Genomic DNA, 12613 nt, shown 5'->3' with positions numbered 1-12613 from the left:
TGCGGAAGGATTGGTGGGACAGTGTAATAGCCTGTGAAGCTGCAGCATGGAAGGACTCCAGTATCACACCCCCCCCCCCCCCCCCCCCGGAGACCCTTCAGGCTCATTAGCATACTTTTAGTAGTAAAGTTGATTTTAAAAGGAAGGAGGCCATGTATAACAAATATAAGAAGATTACCACAGTCACAGTGCCTGATCCTACGAGTAAGTGTCCCTGGTTTATCAGGACATATATTTAAGGTAGATTTCCTTTAAAAACAATAAAGAAATATGAATTTGGTAAAGGCTGTTCTCTTGTAGCAGGATAGTTTAGTAAGGAATGATGTCCAATTTCAATGTACATAGCACAATGCAGCCTGCCAACTCCATGATCTAACCATTTCTGGCTCTGGTGGAAGGACAAAATCACAAGAATACATTTTTACAATGTGCTGGCTGCAGCTACGCCTCTGCTACATCACAGAGCAGTATAGTAGGGCACTAGTGAGATTCAAAAGCAATGCCCCTCAGCTGCGGTGACTCAGTGTCACAACTTGTTACATCTTATGTCACCAACTAAATAAACACTGTGTACTTATTTTATAGTAACTACTCCATCGTGATCTATCCAGTCTCAGCATAAAGTATATATACTCAGTCCCAGTATACATCTTCCTTTCAACTCTACTCCCTTGTACAGTACTGGAGTTGTCAACCAGCCAGCTGAAGGCATTACATGGGGAGACTGGAAAGGAACCCGGGAACCTTTATCTACCCACTACAAATACTATATTTTCAATCTGGGGTTAGAAAAGGGAATCTGGAATAAAAAGCTTAGAGTCCATTTAAGAGAGAGGATATAGTATGTGGAATAAGGAAACGCAAGAAAACGATTTTAAATCGGGAAATAGAGTCAAAGGGAAAGTGACTTAGTATGGCTACTAATTTGTGGCTTACAAGGGTCCATCTATCTGAAAATTGTCTTCTTAGTAATGGCAGGGAAAGGTAGTGTAGCTTTGTCCACTGACTTGAAAGAAACTACAAAGCCCTACATCAGTACTACATAGAGGCATGAGGTAAATGGACCAAGCTAAAGCATAAATTGGCCCCAGTTGATTGTCCCAGTGGATTGCAAGTCAGATCCCCATCGAGCTGTAACCGATGACACATCAATATTTTAATAATCCAAGTCAAACATACCTCTGGACCAGGAGGACCCGGAACCCCAGGAAATCCTTTGTCACCAGGTTTACCCTGAAAAACAGAACACCTGGTGTTATCCATAGACATCTCCGAGTTATGCAACTAGTCTCAAAATTAATTTCTATATGAAACATCATCTTTATGGTTTATGGTAAATGGTTACAGTTACACCATGTAAGGACATCCTGGAGATGTCCACCTCTCCATTATAATTTTTACCATTTTTTCATGGATCCCATTGCTTGGATTTGCTATAATAGAGCAATGACTCTTGTATTAGGAATGAAGATTTTTTTGAACAGCCAAGAATAAAGTGCTAGGATTTGCCTACAAGAGCCGCCTTCCACAGAAAACCTGTTATCAGGGCTGTGGAGTTGAAAAAAAATGTGAAAAGATGTGGAAAAGTGGAAGATTCCACAAACATTTAATAAATTATGAAGAAATTTGCTTTAGAATGTGTGTTCAATTCCTGATCTAAGGATTTAGGCCAGGGGTGAGCAACATTTATTGGTCCATATTGTCATACTGCTCAACTTTAAGGGGCACATCAGTAACCGGCAGCCTAGATGCACCAATAACCACAATACAGCACAAAATGCCAACCCAGAAATGGTAACTGCCATAAAGTCCAAGTTCGGGAAATTATATACATCTCTAGTAAGTGTATTATATCATGACATACGCTGACAAGTGAAACGTACACCATAACATAAGCTGGTTAGTCTCTTACAGTATGTGGAATACATACTATGACATCTGCTGGCAAGTCTCCTATAGTATATGGAATAAGTATGACGATACATGCTGGTGAGTAACACAATCTGGAGAGTGTTTATACTTGGACACAGGCTCACAGAGTATGTGTGATGTATACTTCAACATACATTGATGAGCCTCATACAGTAAGTTGAATGTATGCCACAACACAAGCTGGCGAGTCTACTGCAGTATGTGGAATATGTTACTATGCCATTCGCTGGCGAGTCCCCTACAGTATGTGGAGTATATGCTTAGATATAAACTGGCGAGTCTCATTCAGTATATGGAAATACACTTTGACATCCACTGACGGGTCTCATGCAGTATGTGGAATATGTACTGACATACACTGGAAGATTTTATGCATATGAATAATATCCTTTGACATAAGGTGGTGAGTCTCGTACAGTATGTGGAGTATATAATCTGACATAAGGTGGTGAGTCTCGTACAGTATGTGGAGTATATAATCTGACATAAAGTGGCGAGTCTTGTACAGTCTGTGGAGTATATAATCTGACATAAGGTGGCAAGTCTCGTACAGTATGTGGAGTATATAATCTGACATAAGGTGGTGAGTCTTGTACAGTATGTGGAGTATATAATCTGACATAAGGTGGTGAGTCTTGTACAGTCTGTGGAGTATATAATCTGACATAAGGTGGCAAGTCTCGTACAGTATGTGGAGTATATAATCTGACATAAGGTGGTGAGTCTTGCACAGTCTGTGGAGTATATAATCTGACATAAGGTGGCAAGTCTCGTACAGTATGTGGAGTATATAATCTGACATAAGGTGGTGAGTCTTGTACAGTATGTGGAGTATATAATCTGACATAAGGTGGCAAGTCTCGTACAGTATGTGGAGTATATAATCTGACATAAGGTGGTGAGTCTTGTACAGTATGTGGAGTATATAATCTGACATAAGGTGGCAAGTCTCGTACAGTATGTGGAGTATATAATCTGACATAAGGTGGTGAGTCTTGTACAGTCTGTGGAGTATATAATCTGACATAAAGTGGCAAGTCTCGTACAGTATGTGGAGTATATAATCTGACATAAGGTGGTGAGTCTTGCACAGTCTGTGGAGTATATAATCTGACATAAGGTGGTGAGTCTTGCACAGTATGTGGAGTATATAATCTGACATAAGGTGGCAAGTCTCGTACAGTATGTGGAGTATATAATCTGACATAAGGTGGTGAGTCTTGTACAGTCTGTGGAGTATATAATCTGACATAAGGTGGTGAGTCTTGTACAGTCTGTGGAGTATATAATCTGACATAAGGTGGCAAGTCTCGTACAGTATGTGGAGTATATAATCTGACATAAGGTGGTGAGTCTTGTACAGTATGTGGAGTATATAATCTGACATAAGGTGGTGAGTCTTGTACAGTCTGTGGAGTATATAATCTGACATAAGGTGGCAAGTCTCGTACAGTATGTGGAGTATATAATCTGACATAAGGTGGTGAGTCTTGCACAGTCTGTGGAGTATATAATCTGACATAAGGTGGCAAGTCTCGTACAGTATGTGGAGTATATAATCTGACATAAGGTGGTGAGTCTTGTACAGTATGTGGAGTATATAATCTGACATAAGGTGGCAAGTCTCGTACAGTATGTGGAGTATATAATCTGACATAAGGTGGTGAGTCTTGTACAGTATGTGGAGTATATAATCTGACATAAGGTGGCAAGTCTCGTACAGTATGTGGAGTATATAATCTGACATAAGGTGGTGAGTCTTGTACAGTCTGTGGAGTATATAATCTGACATAAAGTGGCAAGTCTCGTACAGTATGTGGAGTATATAATCTGACATAAGGTGGTGAGTCTTGCACAGTCTGTGGAGTATATAATCTGACATAAGGTGGTGAGTCTTGCACAGTATGTGGAGTATATAATCTGACATAAGGTGGCAAGTCTCGTACAGTATGTGGAGTATATAATCTGACATAAGGTGGTGAGTCTTGTACAGTCTGTGGAGTATATAATCTGACATAAGGTGGTGAGTCTTGTACAGTCTGTGGAGTATATAATCTGACATAAGGTGGCAAGTCTCGTACAGTATGTGGAGTATATAATCTGACATAAGGTGGTGAGTCTTGCACAGTCTGTGGAGTATATAATCTGACATAAGGTGGCAAGTCTCGTACAGTATGTGGAGTATATAATCTGACATAAGGTGGTGAGTCTTGTACAGTATGTGGAGTATATAATCTGACATAAGGTGGCAAGTCTCGTACAGTATGTGGAGTATATAATCTGACATAAGGTGGTGAGTCTTGTACAGTATGTGGAGTATATAATCTGACATAAGGTGGCAAGTCTCGTACAGTATGTGGAGTATATAATCTGACATAAGGTGGTGAGTCTTGTACAGTCTGTGGAGTATATAATCTGACATAAAGTGGCAAGTCTCGTACAGTATGTGGAGTATATAATCTGACATAAGGTGGTGAGTCTTGCACAGTCTGTGGAGTATATAATCTGACATAAGGTGGTGAGTCTTGCACAGTATGTGGAGTATATAATCTGACATAAGGTGGCAAGTCTCGTACAGTATGTGGAGTATATAATCTGACATAAGGTGGTGAGTCTTGTACAGTCTGTGGAGTATATAATCTGACATAAGGTGGTGAGTCTTGTACAGTCTGTGGAGTATATAATCTGACATAAGGTGGCAAGTCTCGTACAGTATGTGGAGTATATAATCTGACATAAGGTGGTGAGTCTTGTACAGTCTGTGGAGTATATAATCTGACATAAGGTGGCGAGTCTCGTACAGTATGTGGAGTATATAATCTGACATAAGGTGGCGAGTCTCGTACAGTATGTGGAGTATATAATCTGACATAAGGTGGCGAGTCTCGTACAGTATGTGGAGTATATAATCTGACATAAGGTGGCGAGTCTCGTACAGTTTGTGGAGTATATAATCTGACATAAGGTGGTGAGTCTCGTACAGTATGTGGAGTATATAATTTGACATAAGGTGGCGAGTCTTGTACAGTCTGTGGAGTATATAATCTGACAAAGTGGCAAGTCTCGTACAGTATGTGGAGTATATAATCTGACATAAAGTGGCAAGTCTCGTACAGTATGTGGAGTATATAATCTGACATAAGGTGGTGAGTCTTGTACAGTCTGTGGAGTATATAATCTGACATAAGGTGGCAAGTCTCGTACAGTATGTGGAGTATATAATCTGACATAAGGTGGTGAGTCTCGTACAGTATGTGGAGTATATAATCTGACATAAGGTGGTGAGTCTCGTACAGTATGTGGAGTATATAATCTGACATAAGGTGGTGAGTCTTGTACAGTATGTGGAGTATATAATCTGACATAAGCTGGTGAGTCTTGTACAGTCTGTGGAGTATATAATCTGACATAAGGTGGCAAGTCTCGTACAGTATGTGGAGTATATAATCTGACATAAGGTGGCAAGTCTCGTACAGTATGTGGAGTATATAATCTGACATAAGGTGGCAAGTCTCGTACAGTATGTGGAGTATATAATCTGACATAAAGTGGTGAGTCTTGTACAGTCTGTGGAGTATATAATCTGACATAAGGTGGCGAGTCTCGTACTGTATGTGGAGTCTGTTCTCTGACATAAATGCAGTAAGTCTGCCTTTGTAGTACTATAAAGAAGTTAATGGCACCACCACAAGGTCTACTGGAGAAACAAAGTACTGCATCTCCCCATCTGCCAACAATCTGCAGCGTCTCATGCACCCCGAGCAAACACACAACAATAAGTGGCCATTATCCTTTATTTATTACTGACTTATGCCACCGCTGCATCAGCTTAATGAAGATTTCTTATTCTGTTGTGCTGTGTTTATTCTAACAAGACATTGGAAAAAATGACAAGAACCTCAGCGGTTTATATGTAACATTGCGCCAGGAGTGGAAGCCTAGTGGAGAATTTCGCAATGTAATAATGTGGACTGTATTAAACAGAAGAATAAAAAAAGAAGGTAAAATAAGGACAATTTTTTTTTACCCTCCAGTGACTAACAAAGCAGATCTTACCACAGGTCCTGTCTTTCCGCGCTGTCCCGGTGGCCCAGGGAGACCCAGGCTGCCCTGCAACAATGGGAACAGTAGTCAGAGGAATTATGGGATTTTTTTCCTAAAATGTTAGCAGTGAACTATATATCAATGTGGACCATGTTTACTGGCATGGAGTGTATCTGGCATATGCAGCTTGTATAGAGAAAGATCAAAATCTTTCAGGACTCTTATAGTGTTTGTTCCTGACATATGAAAAGCAGCAGGTATCTCTATCGGAAGCTTTTGTCCAGTGGGGAAATTTTATTTTTAATAGGGCTCCGAACAAGTTTAAAAAAAGAGAAAAAAGCAATGATTGCCTGCGTCTCTTCTTGATCCTTTCTAGACAAACTGGAAATGTCTGCTCAGACCATTATTGACCGAGCCAGGTGATCTCTCTGAGCAGTGATTGGTGTAGGAGGCATTTCCTGTCTGCAGAGGCGGGAACAGGAAGTAGAGTTCTGAATTCAGGAATACAGATAGTGAGGTAAGAGATACAGATTATGAGCACAGTGGATACAGGTAGTGAGGTAAGGGATACTAACTGTGAGTCCAGTGGATTCAGGTAGTGAGGTAAGAGATACTAACTGTGAGTCCAGTGGATACAGGTAGTGTGGTAAGAGATACTGAGTCCAGTGGATACAAGTAGTGAGGTAAGGGATACTAACTGTGGGTCCAGTGCATACAGGTAGAGAGGTAAGGGATACTAACTGTGAGTCCAGTGGATACAGGTAGTGAGGTAAGGGATACTAACTGTGAGCCCAGTGCACACAGGTAGTGTGGTAAGAGATCCTGAGTCCAGTGGATACAAGCAGTGAGGTAAGGGATACTAACTGTGAGTCCAGTAGATACAGGTAGTGAGGTAAGGGATACAAACTGTGAGTCCAGTGGACAGAGGTAGAGAGGTAAGAGATACAGATTGTGAGCCCAGTGGATAAAGGTAGTAATATAAGAGATGCATGTGTTATACATGGTAGTAGAATAGAAAATAAAATAGGAAACAAGATCACGTCCCATTTCTAAATAAAATGTAGTTGGTTGATTTATTATATTCCATTATATTATATAATGCTGTAGATCTTCATGTACATGGCCCATGTACTCAAATTTGGCTGGATTTAAACCCATGTTCCCAGTGTCATCCATTGAGCTATAATTAATGGAACCATACCAAAAAAAAGAGGTCTTCAATGCTCACCTTGTCGCCTTGAAATCCCAGTTCTCCGGGTATCCCTGGAAGTCCCTGAAAGCCCTAAATACACATTAGCAAAACAGGTTACAAGATACATAGTCCACGGTGACATATTACCTGGAGGGTGTCAAAATTCATCTACAAAATATCAGATGTATGTAGGGCACAGACACTAATCGTCACTCACATCTATGCGGAAACCCAGACTTCTTATTGATCTAATACACTGGTATTCTAGCTTCACTCCATTGAAGTAGATGCAAGACAATAAAAGACTGGTGTTTCTTTGGGTCTAATAAAAGCTAATAAATATTCATCAGAGCTGAATTTCCATACTGAGTATTTAGTAGCAATGAGGAGTAAGTGGCTGGAGAACAATCCTACAGACAAGCCTCTCTGACCAGCTTTTGATCCCCAAAACGTGTACATAGCATTTTTTTGGTGCATTTTATTTTTGCTCTATGGAAATGGTCCAAATAAACGGATAGGTGTGAACAGGCATAACACTTCAAACTTGTTAGCTTCTTTTTATTTTTTTTTCTTATGTGAAAGAGGAATCTGTTTAATTAAAAAAAAATTAAATGCCATATTAACCTGAACTAATAGAAGACTTGCTATTTTTGGTCAGATTCCTGAAACACTCATGCAACACTATTTGTAAATGAGAAGAACCTACAGGGTGCAAAAACTTTCCTCCTGGGGAGAGTGGGGGGGCTAAATGCAAATATGTGCGCTCAATTTTACCTCCCCTCAGAAAGGCTTAAAACAAACACTGACTAATAGAGGGCTCTTTCCTGAATGCAGGTTTACATGGCAGGGCTGTGGCACTGTATTTTCTTTTATAGACTTTTAATGAGCTATTAATTGGACAAACATTGTGGCCGGCATTCCTTCTCCACCTCTTCAATGGCCTGTATAATTAAACACGTCAGCTCGTACAGTACAGGATTTCTTATCTGGCTTTCTTATAAATATCCTGCTATAAACAGTCCACATACTGAAGGGTTTAACTTATGATCAGGAGGAAATATGCTGCAGACTTGCTGAGGTTGTAAGAAAGAAAGTGCCAGGCATGTATGTATTTGTGTTCTCTCTAGGGTTTCTCTCCTACGGATTTATCCCCAATCCACAGGTGCCCTTGTACTGCCCTATAGAGCCTTTAACTTCTCCTAGAAGTCGTACCTTGGGTCCCGTAAAATACAATAACACGTGAAGCTTCAATCTTTATGGGACTTCCAGAATGGCTTACAGGAGGAAAGTACTTTGTAGTAAATGGCTACACAGGGGACTTACAGATGATCACAGGGGTCCAAGTACAATCAGACTGTAGATGCCTGTTGATACGGGATGAATGTTATAAAATAAAACCCCTTTAAATGGGATATCTGTGATCAGGAGTTTTTAACTAAATCTCAGTGGGGTATATAATAACAATACCCAGTGCTCTCTCTGGTGCTCTAGTTCAACCTGCGGCCAGCCTCTGTTACTATCCGGGAGCTCAGCAGTGACGTTGCGGGGATAGCCGGGTGTGACATGATCCAGAGCGTTGGAAAGGGGCGAGTTTTTGAGGCATTTTGAGGGGGATGTATAATTTGGGAATTTTTTAAAGTTTTGCTACAATTGTGAACTATTTTTCAAATGCTGCATGGAAGTCAAGGAGTAAAGGGTTGGCTGGCTATATATATACTGGGGCTAGGGGGGTGACTGGCTCTATACTGGGGCTAGGGGGATGACTGGCTCTATACTGGGGCTAGGGGGATGACTGGCTCTATACTGGGGCTAGGGGGATGACTGGCTCTATACTGGGGCTAGCCGGCTCTATACTGGGGCTAGCTGGCTCTATACTGGGGCTAGCCGGCTCTATACTGGGGCTAGGGGGCTGACTGGCTCTATACTGGGGCTAGCCGGCTCTATACTGGGGCTAGCCGGCTCTATACTGGGGCTAGGGGGCTGGCTGGCTCTATACTGGGGCTAGCTGGCTCTATACTGGGGCTAGCTGGCTCTATACTGGGGCTAGCTGGCTCTATACTGGGACTAGGGGGCTCTATACTGGGACTAGGGGGCTCTATACTGGGACTAGGGGGCTGGCTGGCTGGCTCTATACTGGGGCTAGGGGGCTGACTGGCTCTATACTGGGGCTAGGGGGCTGACTGGCTCTATACTGGGGCTAGGGGGCTGACTGGCTCTATACTGGGGCTAGGGGGCTGACTGGCTCTATACTGGGGCTAGGGGGCTGACTGGCTCTATACTGGGGCTAGGGGGCTGACTGGCTCTATACTGGGGCTAGCTGGCTCTATACTGGGGCTAGCTGGCTCTATACTGGGGCTAGCTGGCTCTATACTGGGGCTAGCTGGCTCTATACTGGGGCTAGCTGGCTCTATACTGGGACTAGGGGGCTCTATACTGGGACTAGGGGGCTGGCTGGCTCTATACTGGGGCTAGGGGGTTGGCTGGCTCTATACTGGGGCTAGGGGGCTGACTGGCTCTATACTGGGGCTAGGGGGCTGACTGGCTCTATACTGGGGCTAGGGGGCTGACTGGCTCTATACTGGGGCTAGGGGGCTGACTGGCTCTATACTGGGGCTAGGGGGCTGACTGGCTCTATACTGGGGCTAGGGGGCTGACTGGCTCTATACTGGGGCTAGGGGGCTGACTGGCTCTATACTGGGGCTAGGGGGCTGACTGGCTCTATACTGGGGCTAGGGGGCTGACTGGCTCTATACTGGGGCTAGGGGGCTGACTGGCTCTATACTGGGGCTAGCTGGCTCTATACTGGGACTAGGGGGCTGGCTGGCTCTATACTGGCAAGCTGTGACCAATGTGTTTCCCATCCTAGGCTTTTACTTGAGTCAATAGGTTTTCCCAGTTTTTTGTGGTAAAATTAGGAGCCTTGGCTTATATTCGGCTTATACTCTAGCATATACGGTAACTTGATCTCTTCATTAAATTTAGGAAATGTAAAATACATTAAAAAGATTTATATTTGACTTGACGGACCCATGTAGCCGCTGTGACTGTATCGGCTGGTAAACATTAGTGCAGTAATGACTGCCTCACCAATTAGCTGTTCCGCAGATGTCTGAATATGTCATCTCAATATGTGTTATAATTCTCCATGGTACATTTTTTTCTTGTTTGATTTGGTCTCACATTTGTATCTAATTGAAAGCTAACAACCAAGACATGATTCATGGTTAAAGGGGGAAAAATTTGGATTAAAGAAAACACCCCCCCCCCACCCCTCTTATTGGCAGCAATCGATAAAAGAGAACTTTGTAAGGCAAAAATGATTGTTCGCCTCAACTAGTAGCGGTAATATAGAAAGTAACAAAGTTATAAGAACATAGGCCAAGGACCTTGAGATAGGAAAATGACAAATAGTGCCAAAATCATAAGCCAGAGTTGTGGAACAGTAAAAGACCCATAATTATCTCCAAATTCATGATAGTCAGCAAGGGCCATCACATGGAAAACGTTATGGAAGGCTGCTTTACATCTGATTTCACTAAGTAATGTTACAAGGGGTCTGTCCGTCCCACAGCAGTACCATTGAAAACCTCTTGGTGGAACTTCCCATTTTCCTCTATAACCCATTATGGGGTTTCCAGGACAAGGATACATATGACCGCTCCTTAGGAGAGGTCATCAATAAGGGCTCCTAATCCCTGCAGTTTTTATTGGCTACAGCAACACATTTAAGGGCGGCAAAATCATCCGGCTCCATCCACTGTTTAGTTGCCAAACCAGGCAACTGCAATAATGATTCCTGCCACTGTGAAGTTTTGGCACAGAAGACGATTTCCTAATAAGAAGCAATGCATGCAAGACTCCTTATTCCAAATATCTTTCTGAAGGGCAACCAGTGCCCCCCAGGTGACCTGAAGAGGACCTCAGGTTTTCCAGTTGTGCATAGATGCTCTTATCTTCTTTATCTGCCCTATCTTATTTTCGAGTTCTGGTCTAAGGACTGACAAAAGAGTTCTAAAAAAAATTCTCAATGCGTCCTACAAAAAATACCCAACTTCTGCTTAAGTTTTTTAATTTGCAATATTCTGCTATAACTTCTCTGCCAAGAAGATCACCAGATTATCACTCAGGGTTTTATAAGGTAATAAAATGTCTCATCTTTACTTTAGCAGAACATCTTCTGGGGGTATAAACCGCATCGACTGGCCACATAAATAAAATAACTGGATGACCCTATGGAGCCTTACAAAAAAAAAGCTCAATTTGCTGGTAGGCAAAGATCAGAGGGAACGAAGGACCAAAAACAAACCGCAACAGGCCACAAAAATTCTCATCTGCCTTTGAACAAGAACATCAAACTCTGGATGCTGTCCAAAATAGTCCAAAGTATTTTACGAGAGCATCTTGTACGTCATCTGCAGAGAGACCTACTATCCATTCACCAGCGTACGCTATATACTACACTTACTATGAAGCTTCCCTGGCAGACTTCCCAATCACACAGCAGGTCACTGACCATTAACTACAAGAGCAAATAAAGACCATCTATGCAGTTCCATATGTTTTTAATTAAACAATACATCCACCTGTTCAAAAGATATGGCATGCACAAGTTTATATGCGTATTAGATAGTAATAGTCAAGAGGGCGGTAACCTTTTTCTCTGGGTTATTGACCTCCTGGCTTGTATAAGCCAATTCACATATAAATTTTAACATGCCCTATCTTTTGAATGGACGGACAGATTTACAAGGATAAAACACCAAATTGATACGGTGCAAGTTGGCAATGGAAGGAGATATGTCATTAAGCACTTTGTACTTGATGAGGGATCCTGTTAAAGCCATACTGACCCTGTGATGTTTGGTTGCGTAACTTGTGGCATAACAAAGTCAACATTAAGGAACTAAAGTGTAATTTGTTTTACAAAGTTCAATGGCCGTGGACTATAGTGAGATCTAGAACACTTCGAGGGTAGTTGGTGTGCTGGATCTGTAAGGAGGGCATTCATTAGGTTGTCTATAAAAAGTGTCTACTGGATGGAAGGATGTAAGACAAAGGGAGAGAGATATTGGAGTCTTTGCATGCAAAACACAATGCAGTAAGGGAGTATTCTGGTCACCTTATCACCTTTCAGTCCAGATTCTCCTGGGTTCCCCGGCAGCCCCTGCAAAACAGTAGAAGAGCCGATATGTAAACCTCTAGACAGCAAACAGATAAGGTAATATACATTTCCCTTTGTCGCCAAAATGACATTTTTGTGGAAAATTCATCAAGTTTTGAATGAATGAGGACACCAATTGCAAATTAATGAAACTACTTCTAGCATAACCACTCAGAACCACCTGAGCTGAGTAAGGGGGGCTAAGGGGTCAAGCAAGCCTTGAATCCTTCATAGGCATAAGGATTACTGTGTGGCTGTTAAGAGCTGCACAGTTCTCTCCATCC

The 12613-nt window shown here is 42.2% G+C and overlaps 1 protein-coding gene across 2 annotated transcripts in view; it reads right to left on the bottom strand.

Moving 5' to 3' along the window:
- COL27A1 (collagen type XXVII alpha 1 chain) overlaps positions 1-12613 on the bottom strand; it is a 192088-nt gene that overhangs the window by 90916 nt on the left and 88559 nt on the right. For both annotated transcript variants that reach the window (XM_072124196.1, XM_072124195.1), the window contains exons 16-19: positions 12288-12332; positions 7205-7258; positions 5989-6042; positions 1180-1233 (exon numbers count right to left, since the gene is read on the bottom strand). In XM_072124196.1, coding sequence (XP_071980297.1) covers positions 1180-1233; positions 5989-6042; positions 7205-7258; positions 12288-12332 — 207 coding nt within the window. The remainder of the gene's footprint in view (positions 1-1179; positions 1234-5988; positions 6043-7204; positions 7259-12287; positions 12333-12613) is intronic.

This window comes from Engystomops pustulosus, chromosome 9, assembly GCF_040894005.1.
Source record: "Engystomops pustulosus chromosome 9, aEngPut4.maternal, whole genome shotgun sequence".
In the NCBI taxonomy this organism is placed as follows: domain Eukaryota; kingdom Metazoa; phylum Chordata; class Amphibia; order Anura; family Leptodactylidae; genus Engystomops; species Engystomops pustulosus.
This window is presented reverse-complemented; position numbering and strand designations above follow the sequence as displayed.